The sequence below is a fragment of the Idiotropiscis lumnitzeri genome, chromosome 7, assembly GCF_059441095.1.
Source record: "Idiotropiscis lumnitzeri isolate Australia: NSW breed Sydney's pygmy pipehorse chromosome 7, RoL_Ilum_1.0, whole genome shotgun sequence".
NCBI classification, from domain to species: domain Eukaryota; kingdom Metazoa; phylum Chordata; class Actinopteri; order Syngnathiformes; family Syngnathidae; genus Idiotropiscis; species Idiotropiscis lumnitzeri.
Genome location: NC_142397.1, coordinates 19,826,528 through 19,852,839, shown reverse-complemented (window position 1 = coordinate 19,852,839; position 26,312 = coordinate 19,826,528). Strand labels below are relative to the sequence as shown.

The 26,312-nt window shown below is 40.6% G+C and overlaps 2 protein-coding genes across 12 annotated transcripts in view; one reads left to right on the top strand and one right to left on the bottom strand.

The window, feature by feature from the left end:
- phldb1b (pleckstrin homology-like domain, family B, member 1b) overlaps positions 1-6,593 on the top strand; it is a 113,235-nt gene extending 106,642 nt beyond the window's left edge. For all 11 annotated transcript variants that reach the window (XM_088301453.1, XM_088301461.1, XM_088301454.1 and 8 more), the window contains 3 exons: positions 440-659; positions 2,851-2,936; positions 6,026-6,593. In XM_088301453.1, coding sequence (XP_088157579.1) covers positions 440-659; positions 2,851-2,936; positions 6,026-6,166 — 447 coding nt within the window. In that variant the 3' untranslated portion in view covers positions 6,167-6,593. The remainder of the gene's footprint in view (positions 1-439; positions 660-2,850; positions 2,937-6,025) is intronic.
- Positions 6,594-8,508: 1,915 nt separating this feature from the next.
- LOC148333972 (alpha-2-macroglobulin-like protein 1) overlaps positions 8,509-26,312 on the bottom strand; it is a 29,721-nt gene continuing 11,917 nt past the window's right edge. The window contains exons 18-36 of the mRNA XM_088301462.1: positions 26,029-26,197; positions 25,696-25,921; positions 25,336-25,462; positions 24,826-24,947; positions 24,560-24,611; positions 23,878-23,961; positions 23,613-23,789; positions 22,568-22,649; positions 20,629-20,785; positions 20,457-20,531; positions 19,750-19,912; positions 16,944-17,140; positions 16,645-16,860; positions 16,129-16,247; positions 14,837-14,927; positions 14,676-14,744; positions 13,614-13,719; positions 13,361-13,402; positions 8,509-8,795 (exon numbers count right to left, since the gene is read on the bottom strand). Of these exons, the coding sequence (XP_088157588.1) occupies positions 8,773-8,795; positions 13,361-13,402; positions 13,614-13,719; positions 14,676-14,744; positions 14,837-14,927; positions 16,129-16,247; positions 16,645-16,860; positions 16,944-17,140; positions 19,750-19,912; positions 20,457-20,531; positions 20,629-20,785; positions 22,568-22,649; positions 23,613-23,789; positions 23,878-23,961; positions 24,560-24,611; positions 24,826-24,947; positions 25,336-25,462; positions 25,696-25,921; positions 26,029-26,197 (2,297 nt within the window). The 3' untranslated portion in view covers positions 8,509-8,772. The remainder of the gene's footprint in view (positions 8,796-13,360; positions 13,403-13,613; positions 13,720-14,675; positions 14,745-14,836; positions 14,928-16,128; positions 16,248-16,644; positions 16,861-16,943; positions 17,141-19,749; positions 19,913-20,456; positions 20,532-20,628; positions 20,786-22,567; positions 22,650-23,612; positions 23,790-23,877; positions 23,962-24,559; positions 24,612-24,825; positions 24,948-25,335; positions 25,463-25,695; positions 25,922-26,028; positions 26,198-26,312) is intronic.

Here is a 26,312-nt window from a genome sequence, read left to right as displayed (position 1 = left end):
CAGGATGGTAAAACGAAACAGAATACATGAATACAAATTCTAAAGTCAATTACAAAAACAACTCTATTTTTTTTTGTAAAACCAGATAATTCATAAAATCGTTTATGTAAACATCTATTGAGCAGTAATTAAAACCTGCCTCAAACTGCATTAGATCCATCAAATCAGATTGCATTGAACATATTTGTCATCATCATTCTTATCAGGCGACCGTTTTAGCTGTGATGAATAGTTTCCTGTTAGGTGAAAAGCTGCGTGAGAAATATGTTGTATTGGCCGCTCGCTATGGTGGGATTAATGACACGTTTCTGATACCGTATGGAATGAAATGTAAACAGGAATATGTTAAAAAAGAAAAAAACCCTAGATCAGTAAATGACGAGCTGCTGTCAAGTATTCCTCACCCCGGTTGTGACCTTTCTGTTGTGTATGCGTCCAGGCCCGTCCGATGACGCGCTACCTGCCAATTAGGAAGGAGGAATTTGACCTTCGCGCTCACATTGAGACATCAGGCCACAGCGTGGACACCTGCTACCACATCATCCTGACTGAGAAGATGTGCAAGGGCTACCTGGTCAAGATGGGAGGCAAGATCAAGTCGTGGAAGAAACGCTGGTTTGTCTTTGACCGCCTCAAAAGGACCTTCTCGTACTACGTCGGTAAGAAGAGTTCAAACTCATTTGACATTTAAATCGCTCTGTATTGTTAAAATTCACGCCCGACTCATTTTCTCTGGCCAAGCATCCAAAGCTGGCAGCAGTAGTCTCATTACTGAAAAACATACTCGATAACAAATGTGGTGTAAAACACATTATACAGAAATATTTTTTAAATTGAGGTTGTTGGAAATGCTCCTCCCCAAAACAATTTCTTAATCCCGTTTACATTGTCCAGTTTAGCTAACATAACTGGAGCTAGGTTTAATATAACCCATTTATCGATTTTAACTAATTTTCCTTTTCAATGCCCATTATTGATTAATGAAACTATAAACCAATATGTAACCCCCAAAAAAACATGGTTGGAAAACCTATGTATGCCATTTAGAGGGAATAGCTCATCGCCCCACAAGGTGGCGGATCGCTAGGACATGAGCAAAAAAAAAAAAAAACATTGATCATACATTTCTTTTTGGTACAGCTAAATTGAAAAAAAAAAAATTACAAAAATGGTAATCTAATAATTCATTTCAAAACCTTTTGAGAAAATCATCATCAAACAATTCTTTGAACTTTCAGTAACACTTTTGCAAGTGTTGACCAGTAGCATTTTTTTCTGTTCAAATTCATTTCCACCCGTTAATATTCACCACAAAACTGAGCATTATTATTGTTGTAAAGGCAGAGTTTTGGACCTTATTATTATTATTAGGGGTTAAAACGTTTGGCCATAACTCAAATTGTTTTGCAGACACATATATATGTATATATATATATATATATATATATATATATATATATATTATCAGAGCATGCTGATCCACATTTTTTAACAAAGTGGTTCCTCATCCAATTTGTTGTTTTTAATGAGTAATATTTACTGTGTGGGTCAATTTCTTGGCAGTGTAATAATGAATTATTTTTGTTAAATTGCGTCCCGGGAAGGTACCAGATAAACTATAGGTATTTTGTCTAGGACCAAAAAATAAATACATTTAATTAAGTTATGACTATTGTCGTAGCAGAGGACATAATGTGATCAGTTGGTGCAAATGGAATTTCCAATGCTTTCCCAAAACAAACATACAAGAAATGATAATAAACTCTGTATAATTATGTTCCCCTCGTGCTAAATCGAACCGAAGACATAAAGGTCTGATTAAATGAATGCATTTGATAATGTACGCTGGATACACTACTACTGTAATTTAGGCGACAATGGAACATAAAAAAAATTTTTTTTTTTTAAAAAACAACCCTGAAGACTTTTGTTTTGTGTATAACATCATTTGGGAGGGACAGGGCATAGAAGGCCTTCAAATGTGTAGAATAAGCTTCCAAATGTATGTGAGACATGCACATGGCAGACTATTTCCCCCAGAATGATGTCTGAACATGTATGCTCCACCCAGCCCTTGACTGCGCGGCGCTGTAATTGATCTGCCGGCGTGAGCTGTGGGACACTTGTTCACTTTCAGCCCTTTGAAGTCCTCTGAAGGTTCCGCTTAAAGCCTCTTAAAGCGCACCTTGTTACAAGTGAGGAGGCGCATGGAGATTACTGGCGCTGCCGTTAAAATGCGCGTCGCGGTGGTGCTCTACTAGGAGGCTGATTGAGATGCCTCGCTTGCCCTTATCGCTTGACCTTGAACAAGAAGTAACAAGAAGTGACACGCCCACGTCGTGAGGACTCTTAATTCACGCTAATCACCCCTTACCGTAACGTGGCATTTTGGTCTCAATCAAATGAGATGCAAACGCAAGGCTATTTGAATGCTAAACAGGTCATTAGCAGATAATAGCGGCATATTAAACTATTCCTCGAAATGAAGTACTGCATCTCTCCCTACTACTCTTTAAGTTGGCTTGTGGAGTGTTTGTGCCTGGAGGTAGAAACGCCGTGTTGAGTTCCCCACCGGTTCCTTACTGCAGTTCTGCAGTGGCTGATGAAACAAAGTGCAATGATGTGCCAGAGTAGCGTAAGGAGCCAGTCAAATCTCAACATACAATAAGAGCAGCTTTGCTTGGAAAAGAGAGGGCCAAAAGTGCTGCGCTTGTCATTTTTTTATCCATCAGGGCAAACATGCTCGTCATCAAAGTTGGACTTGTTGTTTTTAAGACGTGTACTGTGTCAGGAGCGACCGACTCCAACTGAAAAGCTTTTCATCAAAGCCTTTTGCCTTTCCTCCTTTAGACAAACACGAGACCAAGCTGAAGGGCGTGATATACTTCCAAGCTATCGAAGAGGTTTATTACGATCACCTGCGCAGCGCCACCAAGGTATGCTGTTATCTCAAGTCGAAGTTCATACCCTCATTTATCTTTGTTGTTCTTCTTACAATTCAACCTGTTCTTGCACACACCGTTCCATTTTTGCTTTCTTTTCTTGTATTTTGGCACATTTGCTCTCACGTCTAGAGGAGCTTTTTCAACTTGAATCTGACGAGTGTATGTATCTACCGTGCTGCCTGTTCACCCGTCTAATCGTACTCATCCCCATGGTTTGAAAGTTTCATGTGAATGAGAATGACTGAAACCTGAAATCTGCAGGTTGAATTTTTCCATGTCAGTGTGTTTTGTTTGATCTGCTAATCCTGCTTGCTCCCCTTTCCTTCAGTTGAATGTCATTTGCGTAAAATACCCGAAAAATAAAATAAACGGGAATTGATTTTTAATTTTTGTTTTTAGTTAACCTTAACACAAGATATTTTATTTTGCTTCTCTAGTATGCATACTATATATATAATCTCCACATACAAAATGTGGTATGTACCTGACAAAAAAAAAACATCAATAAAAATTAGCACTGTAGGTTAGGTTTTATTTATTTATCTGTGTTGCTGTTAAATGGCTTGTGGCAAATGGGTCATGTTGTGTTACTTTGTGTGTTCAGGTGTCCAAGTTTATACACACCACAGACGGAACATGGTTGCCATTGCGTGACCGATAGCATCATAGCACATGTGCTACTGTTGTTCCATATAAAACACGGGTATACAAAAACGGTGTTTCGTTTTTAATAAATGTGTTTGCTTACTAATGTCGCCATAATCCTCAGTCGACACTACTATATGTTAGCGTACCACAACAGGACATTGCGTGTGGCGTTCCATCAGAGCCAGTAGCCTGTGTGTGCTAACTACAGCTAGCTTCCAGACACGTCTGTCCCTTTGTCAGAAATAAAATCGGGCATCAGCCGCAACATGTTTCATTTTTGTGGTGCTCCTTTATCACTGCCGTGCTCATATGAAAGGGAGGTTTACATTATTTCAAGTAATTTGGTGAAATACATCCACTTTCAGACTCTGTTGTTAACGCTAACACGGGTTAGCCATGAAACTCAACTTCCCACAATGCTTCTGTTTTGCATCATGGATGACCTGGATTCCCGCTAATGCGCTTGTGCGTTGCAGACAATGTATTGTGTGTATGCAGTTTTTTGCAGAAGAGACATGAGCGATCGGCTCTGGTTTACATGGCGTTGCGAAACAATTCTTTTATTTTTGTACATAGATACTTATTTTAAGCAGTTTATATTGACATATCGATTTTCCATGAATCTTCACATCATTACTTTTTACACTTTATGGTAGGGGCAAATGTTATTTAAACAAAAGCAGCCATTTACCAAAAAAGACATTTGCATTGTATTTTATCTGATTGAAGTGATGTCAGAAAAAGTGCAGTTTTTTTTTTCCCTCTGACTGACTTTCACTGACTGATCCATAAGTTTGATATGTGACATTGACAGTACCAGGTGAGACAGAAGAAAAACAAAATCTCATCAAACTACAATAACAGTTGAGGGTTTAGAACGGACAGTATGAGCTAACATTCCTAAAATGTGCACATTGCTGTATTAAACCTCCCAACTTTGATTCAAAGCTTGTGTAGCGCATCTGGGGCGGAATATACCTTACAAAATGAAAAGCCAAACAGATCTCAATGCAATACAGAAAAGGGCCCTAGATTTGTTGTTTTGTTGAGTTTTAAAGTAAAATGCCCCGATTATAAAATTTTTAAAAACATCTTATTCATAATCAGACAAACACCAACGTGTAAAATATCCAAATAGTGTTTTTTTTAAAAAAAATAAAAAAAATAATTTAGAGAAAAGAAAAATACAATCACGTCATGGCATAAAACGGGGGGGGGGAAAGACATTCAAGTTGACTTGCATAAGTACTCAAATTTAAAGAAAACTTCGAAGAAAACCACTTTTTTGTTTCACCAATTATACCAAAACAAAACCTGTAATTGAGAATTATTTTCTAAAAGAAAGTCCAAAATCCAAATAAAATGCTGCAAGCCTATTTTTATGGCGTCCAGTAGGTGTCGTACTCTTCAAAGGGATAATTCTACTCACAGTTCAGAAGACGATGCCGTTCCGTGTCTTGTTACCAGCAGACAACGTGACATACCAATTGAAAAAAAAAAACTGTATTCCAACCCAAATGCTCCACAGTTCTGAAGTTCAATCCTCTGTAATCCAATTTCTTTGGATGTCCAAAGTCCTTGTTCATTCCTCTGTGACGTTGCTCCCGCCATTAGCTAGCTGAGCTAACAAGCTACAAACGTGGCTAACTATGGCAGAGGTAGGCAACTCCGGTCCTCAAGAGCCACTGTCCCGCCTCTTTTAGAGGTTTCCCTCCTCAACACACCTGATTGAAATGATCAGCTCATCAGAAAGCTCTGTAGAAGCCCTGATCATTCGAATCAATTGAATCAAGGAAGGAAACTACTAAAACAGGCAGGACACTGGCTCTTTAGGACCGGAGTTGCCTACCCTCGGGCTATGCTGACAGTGCACCGTGGTTTGGTCGCTTTAGCTAATTAGCCGTTAGAAACCACTGTGAAGGACAATATTATCACGCTAATAGATGCGAGTGCTCCGCAGTCCATTCTCATAATGACATTTTTTTTAACAATATGTCATCACTTGGGTACTATAAGAATGTCCCGAACAAAATTTTGTCCGTTTTTTTATATTCACATTCTCCTTATTGGATGTGCTTCTTCGACGGTCATACAGGTGCAATGAAGACATTACTGATAAGCAGGGAGTTTTTTTTCTTTCCAATACAATGAACTTTATACAAATGTTTTTAATTCAAAACAATCACCTCTGTATTTTGCTTACAAATATTAATATCGTTGTGAATTTATTTTTCTAACCTTACTAAACTTTTTATTCATGTATTTTTAAAAAATTGTTCATGATTTGTCAACCCCAAATAATAACGGGGCTAAAAATGTTTCAGTTTATGAATACAACATTACAACTTTATTCTTATACAGTACTGTATTAGTGTAATATTGTGAAGAGGATTTAATACGTTTTTTTTTTTTCACATTTGTCTGTCCTTCAGAGCCCAAACCCAGCCTTGACCTTTTGCGTTAAGACCCACGACCGCCTCTATTACATGGTGGCGCCCTCGGCAGAGGCCATGAGGATCTGGATGGACGTAATCGTCACAGGAGCCGAGGGGTACACTCAATTCCTGAACTGACAACGCACGTGGTGACAAGCTCATTTTCGGCAGGGACTCTGAAGATATCCCCATTTGTAGTCCGCAGCTTTGTTTGTTTGTTTTCTTTTTTAAATCACACTATGTCACTGTGTCTTCACCGCCACTCATTGAAAAAGGGAGCTCCTGGAGTACACACACACACACACCCACACGCACACACACTTCTGTATATAAACCAAAATGTACACCTTCAGAGACTTTAGAAAGTTATCTATATTGCCTAATGGAGATCTTTTGTATTACCTTTCTTTTTTTTTTACGCTGTTGAAAAACTTGCCAAATGTCACCAATCTATGTATTTTTTGGAGCTGCCATATGCTCAGTGTAAAGGTACACTTTTCACGCAAAGCTTTGCATCCTCCTCCTTATTTAGCTCACGTGCTGCTCCATGAGAAAGCTGCATTGGCATTGAAGGCACGCCCCAGATCACACGCAGCATTGTCAAAGGTGCATTGTTTGGTTGCAGGTCAGCTTTCAGGTACACTATTTGGAGTCATTCCAGCTCAGGGCTTCATTCAACAGTCCGATTTGACCAATATGGACCGTCATTCAACTCTCACACTCGTGATGGAAGTATTTTTGCTGTATTTAAATGAGTATTTCACAATGGCAGGATGATGACGTAATTCAACTCAAGTTCAAGGTACACTTATTTTGTTAATGGATTCTGGTAGGCGGTTTGCTTTGCATTATTGACCCTGAAAGAGGGACCTATTATCACTTCAAAAGATCGCCAGCTATTAAGTTCCATCCGATGCATCAACTTCAACCCGAAGACAACTTTCAGTCTCAGCAGGGAGTCACTGAAAGTGTTTTATCAGCATCTTCCTACTTCCGGAACGCTTAACATGACAACGCTAATAGCATTGGCTTCATTCGCTGCACACTTAAGCGCTTTAGTTTAATTCCACTGTGATAACTGTACCTTAAATATTAACACAAGTAGTGGCCTGTTCCCTTAAAATTAAGTCTGTGCTGAACTATTTATTACTCCCTTAACCCCTCTTATCAGAGGCATGCGCTTATCAAATAAAATGTGTTTTGTCTGTGACTCACAAACCAGCATTGGTCGAACTGAACAGCCCCCGGTAGACTCATGAATAGGAATGTGCAGGTGAGCAACTTCACCGTGTTGTCATAAAAGTTTGTTTTCTTGCAAGAGTCTAGGTAACTTGACACCGCCCCTGGTAAGCCATCCGCCTCACGTGTCTCTCAAACCATGTCACAGATGCCAGAGATAGGCAAACTAATACCAAACTAATGAAATCACAACAACAAAAAAATACTTCTATCAGTATTTTTTTCTTAGACAATTAAAACAGTGTGACTACATTAGTAAAACACTGTTTTAAAATAAACCACTGTAAATTAAGAAATTGCAAGTGTGCTCAATTTAATTATATCAATACTGTTAGGTATTGTAATGTAATTGACTGTGTGTTTTGCATAAGCCTGTAATAGGCACATCCAATTCAAGAATGTGCCTTTCGAAAACATCCACCTCAGTCTGAATATACTTTATGTAGGCACACACTAAATTAAGTGATAATAGTTTCCCCACACTTAATGGTGTTAACTTTGAGAAGCTTTGGTTTATGAAAGGCTTTCTGGGAGTGTGAATGACAAATAAATGTAATACTTGACTAGCGCCATACAGGTTAATGCAAATTGTGCTCTTGACCACATCAGCCATCTCCTATTCAACAGCACAGTGCATTGCAACATAACTGCGACTGTAAATTCCCACTTTGAGTCAGCAGATCTGTTATGAATGTAGCGCTTTGTAACAAGCATGGGAGGAGGATTTGGAAGTGTGTCTAGTTGAGTAGGTTGGTTGTAATCATTTCAGGTTATTGTGCCTCAGATAGTGATGTTTACCTCCTAAAAATATTCTAAAGACCTTAATATATTCTGTCTTCCTTGCCTTTACTCTTCCTGCTCACTTGTTGTGTGCAAACCAAATTTGACAATGGCAAGGCTGTGAATTTTTTTCTATTGATAAGATATGCTGATGTTATCTGTATAGAAAAGAAAGTGAAAATATACTTGTATAAAAGACGGTGCCTGGATGGAAGTATACTATTGAAATGAAACACTACAATCCCAATATTTTCTTGATTGTTGTCCATTTTATTCAATGACTGTTACATTTCAAATTGTATGGTACTATAGTGATGAATGAAAATCTACCGTACTTTAAAGAAGGTACACACACCCATACACCCACACACATAGCACTCTTTTTTTGTTGTTTTTACACCATTATTGGTACCTTGTATGTATCAGCCACCACTTTGAGATAAAAACATGGATTTGTCAATACTATTAAAACAGTTACAGAGCAGAGTCTGATTGATTTTCTTGCTTCCAGTGGGTTCAAAATTTCTAAATATCCAGTGTTGAGGCAAGGCAGCAATCACTAATAATTGAATTCTGATTTTCAAAAGAAAGGAACACAGAGAGGGGATGAACACCATTTGCAACCCTTGAAATCAAAACACCAAAGAAAAAAAAACCCGTCTACAAATCGTATGAAAATCTCGTCTTCAGGATGTGAATCTGAGGAGTCTCCTCTCGATGTTCATTTAAATCTCATTGATAATTTCACCTGCAAAGCAAACATTTTTTGTTATTTCAACATGTGACTAGTTATGACTACAGACTGTATGGTCACCCATACACTTTTTATTAATATTGCATTAGCGTCATAAAAATCCACAATCCAGTTTTTAACTAGTATCACCATTTGATTTGATTGATTAAATATTGAATTAGAGTGGAACTTTGGAGGTCAACCAAATCCATAACTGTCACTCGAAAACATGGATTAACTGTGAAGTGAAATATGGTTTATTAATGTTGTTTTACCACATAAATGCTGCATAATAACCATTTTATACCTATATACACGCGTTAGTAGATGTCTGTGTTTATGTGTTATGAGAATTTGCACAGGCTGTGTCTATGTGTTGTGAGAATTTGCACAGGCTGTATCTATGTGTTATGAGAACGGGAATAATTGGAGAGAATTCGTACAGGGCCTAAGCACCAGGAATGTCTGACTCATGCGAAAAGGTACAGCAGATAACGAAAAGGGAGTGAGGATTGGCAAAGGCCAAAGTTGTGCGAAGGGCCATGCGAACCATCAAAGCGCACTCGAACGGGAGGGGTTGGGATGAAATATTGGCTATAAGAATGTGACGAAGGCAAAACGAAAGTAGAGTCGGCTGAGGGTTTTACGCGCGGACGCCCAGCATCGTATTTTTTGCTCGCATTACTGAGGACGCCGGGGCTCTCCGTCCTTCCAGCACACGGTAATGAGATTTATGTCTTGCATGTAATCTATGAGCTGAAATACAATTGTTGCTTGCTTGCTTGCTTGTACACTTTATACTGTGGGTTAAATAAAATGTGCCGCTTGTTTAACGCAGTGAAGTGTTTGTTGTCCATGTAAGTCGCCGACGATCCGCGATCCTGAAGTTAATAATAAGTCATAGCAATTGATCATGAGTTGTGACTATTATATTATTTGATACTGTAATTGATTATAAGCAATGTCTACTCAAGGGCTCACGCTTGTCTGATTGGATATAACAGACAGCTTAACCCATTGTAGCCTGGCGATTGGGTATCAGTCTCGCTACTAGTCACTCTTATTGATGCTGTAATTGATCATAAGCAGTATCAGAATTCTTTCAAAACATTTTTGGCGTTGTCGGCAGGATTTCCGGAGAACTGCGACTTGGACATGGCTTGTTGTTTGAGTAAGAGTAAAACTTTGGATGAACCCGAAGGGGGGTTTGCTGACTGCGTCTTGGGAGTGCCGGGGTGGGACAGTCGTGAGTTTAGAGGACCCGAAGGGGGGTTTGCTGACTGCGTCTCGGGAGTGCCGGGGTGGGACAGTCGTGAGTTTAGAGGACCCGAAGGGGGGTTTGTTGACTGCGTCTCGGGAGTGCCGGAGTGGGACAGTCATGAGTTTAGAGAAATTGGGAAATTGTTGACGCGGAATGGGGGACGCCCTGGTCCGTGGGTTAACATGCCAGTGGGGGCCAGCCCGACGTCAGTTAAGGATTTACTGACTCAGGTGGTGGTCCGTAAAAGAGCGCCTTTGGGGGGTGTGCGGAAGATGATGTGGATTTGTGCAGAAGCATGGCGGGAGAAGAATAAGGCGTTAGACGCTGCTCTCCTCGCTGATGCGCGTAAAGATCAAGAAATTCTAATGCAGAACAATAAGATCGAAGAACTAGAGAAGGAAATATCTAGATTAAATTCTGTGTTGGAAAAAACAATTGTGCATATTTCCAAGAAAGCACGAGCTAACCAGCGGAAAACTGATCGCCGCGTTGAAACGCAACAAATACGGGCGTTTACGAGAGATCTTGCGGGCGAATGGGAGCCGGAGGGCTGGGAAGGAGATATATGGGGGGATGGTGACGTTGAAGTAACAGCCCCTGCCACCGGGCAGTCCCTCTATCCAAAATTATCACATTTGCAAATAAAACCGATAGCACGCAGGCGTGAAGAGCAAAATGTGGTATTGCCTATTGTGGATGTCGAGCGGGATGCTAATGGGGTTGTCGTAGTGGACGCTGAAGGAAACCCCATTGTGCGGAGACAGGAGTTTCCTCAACCCGCACCGCGAGTAACTGTAACTAAGGAAGATTATTCACAGGACGAAATCACACAAATTTCCACCAAATATAAACAGCGTGGTGGGGAGCCCACTGACTCATGGATCAGACGTCTATACGAGGAAGGTGCAGATGCAATTGGGCTGGATCATGGGGACAGACGCGCTATGTGGAGAGCGTTAATAGACGCGGGAGTCCCTTGTTCGGAGATTGATGGACAATCAAAGAGTTTTTGATGGCCAGGTGCAGACAAAGAGGACTTAAAGTTAATTGTTTGCGCTTTGAAGAACGATCCGGTCGTTCTGAACTTGCAGAATTGGCAGGACTGCTTAAAGATATGATGATACCAGCTGTGCCCTCTGCCCCTCCCGTGGAGGGGAACAGAGAGGAATGTTTGGAAAGCAGCAGTGAGGATGAAAGGTATGTTGCAGCCGTTCGAAGAGGAAAAAACAAAGGCAAGAGGTCTCAAGTCTTTGATCTCTTAGGATAGGATGAAGGTCAAGCCTTTGTTGCCAGCCAGTCAAAATTGTCAGAACGATGGAGTGTCGGTGATATTCGACCCCATGTAAAGCTAGCAATTTATTGGAATAATTCGGTTCAATGTGTTTTGGCACTGGTTGACATAGGGGCGGAGGCCTCGTTGATTCAAGGAAATCCCAACAAAATGAAGGGCACCCTAGTCCCGGTACAAGGAATAGGGGGGCAAATTATAAATGGAAAGGCAGTAACTTTGCCTTTGAAAATTGGACACATGCCAATTCGGAAATATGAAGTGGTGGTTACACCCATCGCAGAATGGATAATTGGAATGGACATACTGGCTGGAATGACCTTGCACCTGAAACAAGGGAAATTGGAGTGGTCTGTAAACTTTTTGCCGACCAGCCGTTAGTCTTTGAAAAGGGCAGTAAAATCGCCCAGGTGGTAATAAAACCGTGCAATATGACAACAGTTCAGGAAATTCCTAAACCAGTGATAAGATCTGGGCGAGGCTCAGGGGGCTTTGGCTCAACCGACAGGGCCGGAGCTAAGGTTTGGGTAAAACAAAACTCAGGGCCCCCCCGGGCTGCTGAGATAATTGCACAAGGAGACGACGCTACAGTGAGCGTCTTATTTGAAGGAGAAGAAAAATGGGTCAATGTACCTGTTTCTAGGTGTTTTTTACGTGAAAACTAATCTGTGCCTTTCAATTGTAGGAACTAACTGTGTTCATTACAGCCGGTGTGGACGACGTGGTGGGAGTTGCTTGTGTGACGGGCCGGCAACGGATCAAGACACCGTGGCCGCTATCGAAGTCCGGTACGGTGGTAATGTCGGCTGCTTGGTCATCCTCTTCCTTGTCCTTGGTGCCATGGTCCAACTCTCCTGGGAGCAAACGACCGGACGGGAGGGGATGGGGTGCGATATTGGCTATAAGAATGTGACGGAGGCAAAACGTAAGTAGAGTCGGCTGAGGGTTCTACGCGCGGACGCCCAGCATCGTATTTTTTGCTCGCATTACTGAGGACGCCGGGGCTCTCCGTCCTTCCAGCACACGGTAATGAGATTTATGTATTGCATGTAATCTATGAGCTGAAATACAATTGTTGCTTGCTTGCTTGCTTGTACACTTTATACTGTGGGTTAAATAAAATGTGCCGCTTGTTTAACGCAGTGAAGTGTTTGTTGTCCATGTAAGTCGCCGACGATCCGCGATCCTGAAGTTAATAATAAGTCATAGCAATTGATCATGAGTTGTGACTATTATATTATTTGATACTGTAATTGATTATAAGCAGTGTCTACTCAAGGGCTCACGCTTGTCTGATTGGATATAACAGACAGCTTAACCCATTGTAGCCTGGCGATTGGGTATCAGTCTTGCTACTAGTCACTCTTATTGATGCTGTAATTGATCATAAGCAGTATCAGAATTGTTTCAAAACAAACTGTACAGATTATTTTAATACACCCACACATATATACATATATATATATCTATATATATATATATATATATATAAGATGTACATCTAATATGGTACAGTGTTTGAATTTGGCTTTACAGGATATGCAAATGATTTTGTGAAGTAAATAAAACTGAGTTAAAATATTTAATCGCGTGAATTTCTTTAGCTTTAATTTTGACATCACTAATGTGTATGTATATATATATATATATATATATATATATAATCAACAAGAAATTCACGCGATTAAATATTTTAACTCAGTTTTATTTACTTCACAAAATCATTTGCATATCCTGTAAAGCCAAATTCAAACACTGTACCATATTAGATGTACATCTTTAGCACATCATCTCAGAACAAAACTGCCTAAATTACCACTGGGCCTTGCAAACCAACACTGCTGGAGTGTGGTGCTTACAACTAAATGTACTGTATAAGTTTGGAGAATTGTTTCTAAGAAAACTTCACTTAAACATGACTCCATTTCGTATTCAAGGATTAAAATAAACTTCATATTTGGCTTTTTTACATTAATTATATATCAAGTTTCACTATATTATCATCCAATGAACCAGATCCAAGTGACTTACTTTTTTCACAGGGGGATGTGTAGTCTGTCACGGCCACATCACCTACAAGTAAAATAAGATTATCCTTAAGTGATCCCAGGAGGGCAAATTCAAGTTTTCCATCAGAACAAGGTCAGGCAGCACACAGATAAAAATATGAGGAATAAAAATAAGTGCTATACACTGTTCTATAGAAGAATGTTCAAGTTCCAACTAGAGTTACTTTGTAATATACATACGACATGGACATGATTGTAAAAGAAGAGGATCTTACTTGTCTGGTAGTAGTCGTACACTTTGACCACAGCTGGTTTCAGGTTCTTCACAGGCATGTCCTGCTCTAGTGTCATGCTGTAAACCATCTTCTCACCTTTCTTCAGCTGCAAACCAAATGCAAGAACATATTTTGCAAAATAGTGGCCTTCACTTAAATCGACACCCAGGGTGAATCTCATTTAATTATTTTCAAGATGCTAATTCGTCGATTGGGGATATCAAATTATCATTTGGGAAGGGGCAAAGGTGTTTTATTTTCTCTTTTTTAACCATAATTGCTCTTTAATCAAGTAAATATATAAGTTTTATATGATTAGTTCATTATTTGATTGAATTTTGAGGAAGAAACTCAAATACTACTCATTAGTTTTAATTAATTAATTGAATTAAACCCTTGTTTCAGTTCACTGGGATTATCTCGCCAAAAATGTCTACTCAATATTCCAAAGTTGCAATGACGCCATTGATTAGGAAAATTGTTCCTCAAAGAAACAAAGTTATTTTGAGTGCAATATAAGTGGACATTTTCATTCGTTGGACTACGACGTGTTTCTTTTGGAAAAGTGCATGCGTACTTGTATTTATTTTTTCTCACATCGGCACGAATATTTTTGGTGGGAGTCTGAGCTCAAGTCACAGATCCTACCCTGCTGTTTGTTGGGCGATGTGAGTGGAGAGCAAGGCCCATGTTACCTTGATTACATGTCAAGGTGCTTGGCCTGTGTTTCAGCCTGAAATGCTCCCACACTGTTCACTGTCTTCCCGTTTTTTTGCCTCGCATTTTTCCTCTCATTCATGGCCGCCATAAAAGTATGTTGTGCCACATAAATGTGCCCGCTTGCACTTTGCTTTGCTTTCAATGTGTTTGTATGAGGAGCAAAATAAGGATTCTGACAGGCAAATTGTGATGCGATTAGGTAGTGCAGACATATTCAAACTGAAACAACAACAAAAAAAACAACAACAACAAAATAGTACTATGTCGTAATAGTAAATGTGAATTCCACTCCGCTTTCAATCCAGTGCATTTTATAGATGAAAAAAGAAATCAAGTTCATACCCCAGCCACGTAGACGTTGATATAACCTTCATCCAGTTCCACACGCTTCACTGAGCGGTCATTTCTTAACTAGAGCATCACATAATAACCTATAGTCAGCATAGTTCAAATAATAATAGGTGGCACAAATATTTGAAGGTAGAAGAATAAGATGAACTTACCTCCTTCAGCGAGTTTGTTTCCAAAATGTGTCCAGACAGGAGTTTGATGTTAATGATGACCATGTTCGTCTCCTCTCTCCTTCCTTGGTACCTGCAAACACAAAATGCTTTCTCTGTAAATTTTGTCAAAAAAATAAACATATTCAAGATCAGGCAAGTATACAGACAATGATGGGGGCTGTGAAAAAATCAATCAGATATTTCCTTTTTTCATTACTAGAAAAAGTGACGTGAAAAATTATTTAGTCCATCTCAATACATACACATCTAATTCAATTATTTATTAGCTTAGTTATTGTTGCATTGCACTGGAGAGGGGAGCTCTCTAATCTCGTTGCACACCTGAGTACAATGACAATAAAGGGATTTCTGATTCTGATGAGTTAAATAGCATGCTCAGGGATGGGCAACCAGCGCCCCGTGATTAATTCAAATGGATAGATGAATAAACCGTTGATTAAAATTTTTTAATCAACAAAAAAAAAGTTTGCCAAAATAGTAAAACCGTATATATTTTACATTAAAAACCAGAGGAACTGGGGAAAAGAATCCTTCGAGAAATCCTAAATGAGAAAATATATTTTGCGCGGAAAGTTCCCGGGAAAGAAAATCCACAAATATTAGAATCGGCAGCTGCTGAACTGCAATTATATAGAGGTCGACTGTAGCTTTAAGTTGTAATATCATCACCACCACTAGATGGCAGACATGACATAGTCGCACTTACACTTACACACAAAGTGTTCTGCCCAATATTAAAACGCAAGATATTTTTGGTTGAATTTGACCTGCAGGAAAAACATCATTATTATATAAAAAAATTAGTTAGTTGATTTTTTGGGATAAAAAAATGTACAAATTGAGTTCTTGCACTGAATGTTGGTTTGCTATTTTGCAGTTTTGTTCCGTCCTTGAAATGTTACTTTATATGAAAGAGAGGATTTTGCAAAGGAATAAAAAAAGACAAGTGGTTATTTTGTTGTTTGCTTCAAACCCTTTGTTGTTGGGTTATCATAGTAGATTTTTTTTAGACATGCATTAAAAAAAATGATTAACTGTAATGAAATACACGGAGTGTCCCCAAATAGTTGTGATTACTCAAACTCCAAAGTATTTCTTTAACAATATCATCATACATCAAACAAATTATGTACAATGTACAAATGATCTAAATTATGTACAAATTGGGACACAGCATAAATTGGGCTTAAAATGCTTTTGAGGACATTTTAATCAATCAATGAATATTAAACAAAATGTTCAATGAAGCAGAGACACGCACACACACTTACATGACATGGACGGAGAGGATGATCTGTACTTTGCTGGGGTCGCATTTTGATATGGTGTTAGCGGAGATGTCGAAGGCAGAAAAGTCAGGAGGAGGGGGGATGTTGTAATACATGGAGATCTGAAAGGGGACCGGAACAAGATGTGCTTTCACACTTCACTTTCATCTCAGTAATTCATGATGTTTAAACTGGACAATCAAAATTGGGGATGCATTAGCAATCAAATTATTGCAGCTATAATGTACAAACTGAACTGCAATGTAGGGCAAACTAGTTAATTATCCCTGAAGTTCATCCCTAATGTGTAAGACCTTAAGAAGAAGGCAAAACTCAGATTTTGTGGCAGTAATGGCTAACACCTGTATAATGTGCTTGAGTTGACAAACGCCCTTTTAAAAGCTTGACCGTATGGTTAGTGTTGGAATCTGGGTTAGGAAGTCAAGAAATCACCTGCTGGAATATGATTACAGAGGAAGGTCGTCCAAAACTTTGACATGTTTTCAAGAAAGATCGTACCTGTGCCAGAACACAGCTGCGTCCCTCGGCTCTAATGGTGTATTCTCCAGGGATTTCGCTGAGCGCCTCCTCTTGGTACAGGAGCCGATTGCTCTGGTCCACAATGAACTCCTTATTCAGACCTCCTAATGATGTCACGGTCACTGTAGTCCTGCCACCAACGCTATAAATGACAGCACCATATTTCGCCAACGCCTGGAGAGCCACCACTGTGTCCTGAGGATAACAAGAGAACAGATTCATTTAGTCTGCCCAGATGGTAGAACCCTCTCCAAATTCCTGCTCGCAGCTTTGCCTACCTGCGTTGAAGCGAAGCCGCCATAGGAATTTTGCTGCTGTGTGAGCCAGCGCACGATGCCGACGCTGTAGTCCAGCCCAAAGCCTGGCATGGCAGGCCCGGAGAGCAGTGCCAGCAGCACATAGGAGGTGATCTCCACCTCCAGAGAATCCGTTCCTTTATCAGCGGCCTCCACTCGGTGCCAATGGCGGTTTCCCCCTGCCATGAGAACATTTGCAGTCAAAACGTTTCGTGGAAATGACTGGAAAACATGATGTTGATCAACATTGAGCGTAATCAGTAAGAATGAAGCTACACGACAGAATCAAGCAGCGCAAAAATTCTCATACTATAAAACTCAGCTTCGCTTAATACTGTCAGAGCTAAATTCAGATTCAGGCCCACCAAAAAGACTGTGAAAAACTGGCATGAGACCACCATGAGTGAACTACAGGACTGCTTTCAAGACACAGACTGGGACCTCTTTGATCATCAGGACCTTGATGTTTACACACAGTGTGTATTGGACTACATCAAGTTCTGCATGGAAACTGTGTCCCTGAACAGGACCATTCGAACTTTCCCGAACACGAAACCCTGGATGTCCAGCCAGGTTCGCTCACTCCTCAAGGCCCGTGACACTGCTTTCAGGTCAGGTGACAGAGCCCTGTACAGTGTGGCTCGTGCTGACCTGAAAAAGGCATTAAGATAGCCAAAACGGACTATCAGAGGAGGCTGGAGTCCCACCTTGCCAGCAACAGACCACGGGAGGTGTGGCAGGGTCTACGGAGCATCTCCAACTACCGAAGTAGCAGCATAGCATCTGTAGACCTGAGTGCGTTGCTGGCGGAGGAGCTAAACTACTTCTTTGCTCGCTTTGACTCACCCCAACCGTCACACCCCCGCACTCCATGCCTCAACTCCCCCCTCACTCACCATAGAGGAACACGATGTGAGGCGTGCCCTCCTGGCAGTTAACCCCAGGAAAGCTACTGGACCCGACGGAATACCAGGCAAGGTCCTCAGAGCATGTGCCCATCAACTATCACATGTTTTTTGCAGGATCTTCAACCGCTCCCTGGCTCAAGCAGTCATCCCCTCCTGCTTGAAAACTTCCATCATTATTCCTGTCCCCAAAAAGTCACCCGCAGTCCACCTGAATGACTACAATCCTGTTGCTCTCACACCAGTCATCATGAAGTGCTTTGAGAGACTGATTCTCCAGGACATCAGGGACTGCCTTCCTCCCACACTGGACCCCTACCAGTTTGCATACCAAGCAAACAGATCCACTGAGGACGCCAACGACACTGCTCTGCAGGTTGTGCTGGGCCATCTGGAACAACAGCAGAGCTATGCCAGGATGCTCTTTGTGGACTACAGCTCGGCATTCAACACAATCATCCCAGACATCCTCATCACCAAACTGGACATTCTCGGCCTCTCTACCCTCACACGCATATGGAAAAGGACTTTCTGAGCAACAGACCCCAGACTGTGTTGTTCGGCCCCTACATGTGCTCCACCCGAACGCTGAGTACCGGTTCCCCTCAAGGATGTGTGCTGAGCCCTCTCCTATACGCCCTCTCCACCTAGGACTGCAGCCTGGCCCACGGAAACAACACCATCGTCAAATTTGCTGAGGATACGACAGTGGTCGGTCTGATCTCGAAAGGTGACGAGACAGTTTACAGGGAGGAGGTCCTGAGATTAACGGCTTGGTGTGAGGACAACAGACTGCAACTCAACATTGCAAAAACGAAGGAGATTGTCATCGACTTCAGGAGGAACAAGACTGTGCCAACCCCCATCTACATCAAATGACCTCTCCTGGACACACAACACCACGACAGTGGTAAAGAAGGTCCAGCAGCGTCTGCACTTCCTGAGAGTCCTCAAGAAATTCACCCTGGACAAGAAGCTGCTGCTGGCCTTCTACCACTCATTCATCGAGAGCCTGCTGACATACTGTGTCTCCACCTGGTACAGGGGCTGGACTGAGGCAGACAGAGTGAGGCTCCAGAGGACAGTCAAAACGGCGCAAAGGATTATTGGCTGCCCTCCCCCATCCCTGTCAGACGTCTACACCACCCGGTGCCTCAGCAGAGCTCTCAATACCATCAAAGACGATACTCACCCGAACTGACACCTGTTCGACCTGTTGCCCTCTGGCAGGCGCTACAGGTGCATCAAATCAAAGACTAATAGACTGAAGAACAGTTTCTTTCCGAGAGCCATCTCCATGCTGAACTCTCACACACACACACACACACAATCACCCCTACCTTGCAGAACGGCGACATAATGTGTTTTTGTTTATCCAATTTTGTGTTTATTTTCTATTTCATTATTTATTCTTTAATTAATCTAATTTATGTATTTAATTAAATTATTGTTGTATTGCACTGGAGAGGGGAGCTCTCGCATCTCGTTGCACACTGTACCATGACAATAAAGGGATTTATGATTTCTGATTCTGAAATCCATTATTTTGATTGTAGAAGTGGATTATGACTGCACTGCGCACCCCCAGAGTGCTTTTCACATTCAATACAAATTTGATGAGACTTGAAAGTAGTGATGGGTAAATGAAGCTTCAAATCTGCTTCATGAACCAGTGCTAGTATTTTTGGACTCCTATAGATGGCACTCTCTGTTCAACATTGTGCTAAAAGCACACTGAATTGCCATTTTTTTAAACCCTTTATTTAAAACAACAGTGCTAACTAGAGGACTTAAAAATATAGCAGCTGGTTCATGAAGCAAATTTGAAGCTTCATTTTCCCATCACACTTGAAAGTGATTCAACATTGTGTGCTGTGATGTACCCATTGTGGTGGACTTCTGGTGCAAATAGTTGATGAGTTTGTTCCTCATGTCCTCATCTCTCGCCAAGGTGAAGGTGTAGGACATCAGTGCTGTGGTGTACAAGTTGTCGAAATGGCCGTCTCCCTCTTTCAGACAACCCAGAGCCCTCTGGATCACAGGATCCTGTCACAAAACGCAGACAAAAATATGAGGGATCCAATAGTGTCAACGATGAACTCGCAAAATAATTGTCATGTGGATCTTTTTGCGTGACGCCAGCAAAATGTGAACAGTTTGCTTCCATATATTTTCAGACATGAGCAGCTCACAAAGGAGCAATACTTGGTTGAAAACTTGAAAGGTTTGGAGGCTCTCCAGAGAAAAAAAATTCACATATTTCAACAAGATTTAACTTTAACATGCAACGGCCGTGAAATGTCACACAAATGAGACAAAGTGAAGAAAACGCTGATTGTTTCAATGCGATTAATTCAGGGGAGGGGGGTATTTGGGTGAAGGTGTGGGCCGTGGTCACATGCGCCAGGAGGGCGTAAACAATGATCAGCAAAAAAAAAAAATTTAAATTTAAAACATAAAAAAAAAAAAATAGCAGGCAGCGTGGGGTTAACAGAAAAATATCAACATTAAGAATGCAGATCCAGCTAAACATGACACCCGATGAGGTTGTTGGTCAAATGCTGTCAAAATGGAGTGAAGTCTGACTCACGTCAATGTCAGAGTCCAGTTCTAAGAGGGCGGCAACGACGTAAGCAGTCAGGGACACGTCATCGCTCACTCCTCCCTAATGGGACACGAATGCATACGTTCATGTATCATTCCATACTTTTAATTTTGCTCGCGTAACACCAAACTAGCAGACAGCATACTGGCGTCATCACCTTCATGCCGTTGTGGAAGAGTTTCCCCACAGATCTGATGCAGCCGTCAGGCCCTTGCTTTGAGAACAACCACTTCTTGGCATCCATGATGTGCTTGGGATCGACAAAGATGAAAGGCTTTGCGCCACCAAAGGACTTCATCACGAAGGTGGTCAGCCTAGAGAGAGCGATACACACGCACACACACACTTTTGAAAACAAATCAAAGCGCAGTTTGCCTGTAGCGGTAACCGAAAATGAAGCCATCCATAGAACAATTACATCCCAATCTTGTGTGTGATGTGAAGCCTCTGGGCGACAAGAGAGTTCAGCTGATTCTGACAGAAGGGCAGCAATGTTTTTGAGTGCAAACTAAAATATTCACAAACTCACTTAAATATCACAACTATGTGACACTCCAGGACTTCACTGCAATATTGCTTGGACTGCAAATATTCAACCAGAAATACTTAACTCAGCTTTTGGTTCAAGTGTTCGTGCGTTTCTGCACACGGAAATCTTGAGCAAATCAGGCCCTTTTCTGGAATTGTTGAGGTCGGCCGAGAGGCAAAAACTAAACAATTAATAATGCTTCCTCTTACGTAAAGGTTCAAGCATCCTCGGTGAAATGTATAGCTATAGCAATCTAATTATAGTTATTATTTCTTCACATAAAAATCCTTGTAAAGGTTCCTGTTGTGACGAGTGCAGTCAAACTTGTTTTGGCCAGTACAGTCCCACATTGCTAGCTGCTTTGCCCAATCTTGTGTCACAAATATGAATGTGATTGGACACTTGAGTCCTTGTTTCCACAAAAAGCCACCCCCATATATATTCACTGAGTGCCAAAGTGCCCAGCATCCTTTCAGCATTTGCCCAATCCCCCCCAGGCGATGTGCTTTAAGCCTGTTCAACGCAAATATTAACATTTTCTGGCAGCCGCCTCACAAAGTAAATGGCTCGAATATTTTCTGGTGCCAAAAACAGAAAGACGTGTACGCCTACCTCGGCTGCCATTTTTTGGTCTCGTATCAAATTAAGTGTGAAGTTGAAGCGGAAAAAAGTCACCGTAAAACAAAGCACAACTTCAAAATGTAGTGAAACATCTGATGCAACTGCATTAATATTTTGTGTTACGTCATTTATTGTGCTAGATTTTTTTTAGGTCATTTTAGATCATCATCAAGGTTTAATGTGACATCAGTGACAGGCTCAAATGCACTATAAATATTTTGGTGACAGTAAATTAAAAATGAAAGACTGTCAGATGAATTAATCCAATTTTTCAGATAGCCACAATATAAGTGATCCCTCTGTGCTTTGTATTAAAAATAGGTCTGGAAACATTTCATGGAGACATTTGGTAAGTGGACGGTGGAATCGAAACTGTAAGATCACGTCCAAGCCAGACAAAACCTCAGTTGTGAAATCCTGCGTGACTTCTTGTGAGGCATTTGTAAGTCTTGCAATTACTCAATTCAGTGAAAGTGATGCTCAATAGTTTTGCTTCTTTTTGTTTGGTACTGTCATAAGAGTAGCAGTGACTGCAAAGAGGATTTTCTTTTATAAATTATTCTTAAATAGTGAAATGCATGCCTTCATGTTTCATAAAGACTTGCGGCTTGTTTAGTTAAGTAGTTTATTTTTTTACCTTTTCCCAAAATATCTATCAACATGAGCTCTTGTATAAATGATGCTCTATGTTTATGTCTTTTCTTTTTCCTTTGGTTTGAGAGTTTAAACTATTATATGGCTCAACATTTCCTTGACAATTCAAAGTTTTGGCGACAGATTGACCATGGAATTTTTTTTTCATCATTTTGAAGGTAAATGGGTTTTCACTTGTATTGCACTTTTTACCTTCAAGGTACTCAAAACGCGTTCCAAAACACAGCCACGTTAAATTTTTTTTTTTTGATTGTTTATAAAATCACCATCAATGATTAACTGCCCTACTGACCAGGTGTTGCCAGACTTGTCGCTCTTCCCAAATGCACTGTAGGAGCCATCGTCATGCTTGTAGGTGAGTTCCCTTTGGTATCCTGCAACACACAAACATACACACACACGTCACATTCTCTATTACGACACACACACACTCTCGGAACTATGCCCTCATTGTTTACTAACTGGGCGTTCGCACAAATATGCTTAATTCAACTCCATCCAACATATATATTCTGTAACTTCCGACACTAATTTAATGTATTTTATCAATAACAGTCTCTTTGTTGTACTATGTTTATTCATTTGTTCTTTTCTATTTTAACACCTTCTTAATGGAGTGTTTGTACTTCCTTCAGTTATTTTTTTCATACGCATGTTTTGCAAGCTGTAATTCAAATTTGGAATCAATGCAAAAAAAATTACAATTATTTCTATGTGTTGGCAGTTTCTGTGTTTAGTAAGCTTATAATGCTAAACTTTGAAAAATAGGATAAATATGAAGAAAGTTGTGAACATGTTGGGGCCAACTCTCTTTGAACCTATCGCAACGGCTGAGATTCATCAAACAGATGCCCTTTGAGAGGGAAATACGGGTGGTGCAAATTGGACCTCCGGATTCATTAACATACTTGGTGCAAAGAAAATGTTTTGATTCTGATGGTGATTTTGTGTGTACGTTCATCTTTTGTGCAGAGTAAGAACATTGTGTTTCACTTGCGCAAATTGCTATCTCTCGTGTGGATTTAAAATAATAGGCAATTGTACAGTTGCGCCTTAAAATAAAATTTAGCTATATGGAAGTCATGGGTCTTCATTAATTAAATAAATGCTGCACGTATTTGTAATTTCTTAAGCTCACACGAACAAGCAGTGAGCAAATAGAGCACTATTTACAGACATTCAATGTCAGGTAGGTTTAAAGTAATTACGCACTCATCTTACTTTTCCAGTGGTTTCGAAGATGGCTAGTAGTTTAGGTTCTACTGTCCCATGTGTTGATCCATTTTTGATTGTATTGTTTTGGGAGCCCCTCTTCCATGTTAGGAATAATGACTCACCGCTCTCGAGGAAGCGTGTTGCCTTTTTCTGAATCGCAGCAGTCAGTTGACCTGTGCTATTCAGGTAGATGAGAATGAAGATGTTGGGAGCAAAGCGCAACATGTTCTGCTCCCCACAACCATATGGCATCGCCAGGAGGTGGTCCAGGTTATTAATGGCTCGGCCCATCAGGTCGCCTTCAGGAAAGCAATCTCATTACTGAGGGTTCTATTAAGATGCACCACATGAGCATAAACGACAGAGTTTTTTTTTTTTTTTTATTACCAAGAACAGAGACAGTGGCTCTGGCAGAACCAGGAACAAACATCTCTGGCAACACAAGAGAGACTTGCTTTTCCACTGGTCCCTCTGGCAACAAAACATGGGCAAAAAGTGAATTAGTACAAAATATCTTCAATTTAAATGTGAGCCCTCAGACCGTTTAACACTTCCACTTTCCAAATACTACATTAATGTGGTGACTTTGTAATGTGCATGACGCAAAAACATTGTACAGAAGAGTTCAATTAATTTCTATTACGAACAATAATGATAATTAAAGTTTCATTATCATGGAAGATTAAAAATTATACTCCATATTAAAAGGGGTTGTCCATATGAGACTGAAACTGCTGCCAGTGGTACAACCTGCATTTGTGGTTTGTCATGTTTGCAACTTGTGGTTCTGATTACACAGAGCAAATTGTCATTATATTGTCTTTGGTTGAGCCTTGACTAGCTCTTTAAGGATTTTTTTTTTTTTAATAATTAAATGGGAATTGTGTAATTTTCTTTCATGTGACAATTCCCCTTGATTATTTATTGTGAAGAAATTATTGAATACCGATAATTGCTGCCAAAGTTACAAGAGTTATCAGAGTTAATAAAAAAAATATATTAGAAATGAGCAATAACAATGTAGCTCATGACAAAGCTTATTTTTGATATTTTGTGATAAAAAACGTACCTGCAGGACAGAGGAGCGCGTTATGGCTGACTGACTGAGGCGTTCCTTCAGCCTACAAGAGAAACCAACACAGAAAGTGTTCAACTGGAATGAATTACACAATTTCCTGCTGTCAATAGAAAATGCTATCTTCGAAGGCCCCTGTCAGTCACACAATCGTCACCACTTGACTCCACTTACGCTTTTTGAAATGACAATCACATCTGGTGATGTTATGTCAACACACAGTCGTCATGTACATTATGGTGCATGTGACAGGTACTGACCTCCACCAGCAGGCTTCGGACCACAGTGTCAATACGGCCCACGTCAGGGACAGAAGCCACTTCATTGCCACACAGCAAGCTCGTCTTCAGAGCCTCGGCGCTCACCTTCAGATCGACCTTGCCTGTGTGCAAACAAACTGTCTTATTGGGAGGTTGCATTTAGACATGCGTCTTCAGTCCAGCTAAAACAAATTTACCGTGACTTATTTTCTGGACTAATTTATTTTTAGGGTTTATCCCCACACTACATCCTCAGAATTTGTCTTTGTCGCACAGATTCCAGTCTTACTCATTAATTTCAGATATGATCAGTCCTACATAAATCTGAGTGTTAATTGAATTTCCGCTTGCGTTATCACAAGACATTTAAAGGAAAATTAAATAAAAAGCCAAAATATTCAGTCAAGACACAATTAAATAACAACATCTATGCTTGAATAGCATTAGAACTAATGAAAGATTTAGTGAAGCTCACAGTGGTTGAAAGTCAGTTGTAGAAGTCATTCTTACCAAGGACAGTTGGAGTGACAATCCAAGTGAAGGTTCTGCTCTCCTCACTGCATAGACACGCGCTGTATTGGCAGTCATCACAGTTTTGGAAGGTATGCATGTCAGAAGGAGCCAATGTAACTTTCACCTGAAGGCACACACAGACATGTTTGTATCAGTATCAGGAAGCAAATAACTACCGTTGAATACAAAAAGTCCTTCAGGAAGATGTGATCTCTCCTTGCATGCAGGGGGAAAGAAGCAGTGACAATTCAAAACGTCATACATAGCACAAAAATGAAAATAAATGACATTATTTCAAATGCTATTGAAAAGGTGCCACTACAACCAGGTGTTATATGATACATGATTGATAATTACCATGATGCATTTGGAGAGATAGTTGAAGACGGTTGCTTTCAGAGTAAACACCTCCCCCCGGATGACAGAGTAGGGCAGCGTGAGACTGACAAAGAAGGGCTGGAAGGCAGTCAGCGCAGTGGTGGGCGCCACACCGAAGCCCACCGAGGAGACACAAAAAGCTCCAGCGGCCCACTTGGTGATGCTGTCTGGGACCGTCTTCTCCACATTCACTGTACCCTTGTCTCTATACACACGCACGCAGGCACGCCAGGCAAATGAACAAGTTCAAGTTGCTTTGTGTTCAAACTTCATGTTTCAAAATAGTTCAGTAAAGTTTCATAACATATTTACCCAACAGGGACTAAGTCCCAGATCCATGTTTCTGGGAAGAATGTCCTCACTGTCTCCTTCTTCTCTTCTTCGTCAGTTTTCTGTTTGGAAACAAAATCCGGCATTGCAGCAAAGGTATTGAGTACCGACTCATCTGTGGCACCTTCGATGAAGACAGAAAAAAAAACACCTTTCATAAGAATCAAATTCAATCATTTTCCAGAACACACTCACTGCTTTTAGATTTGGATCAACTGAAGACGATATCAGTGATAAATTCAAATACAGTAGTTACAAAAAAGTGA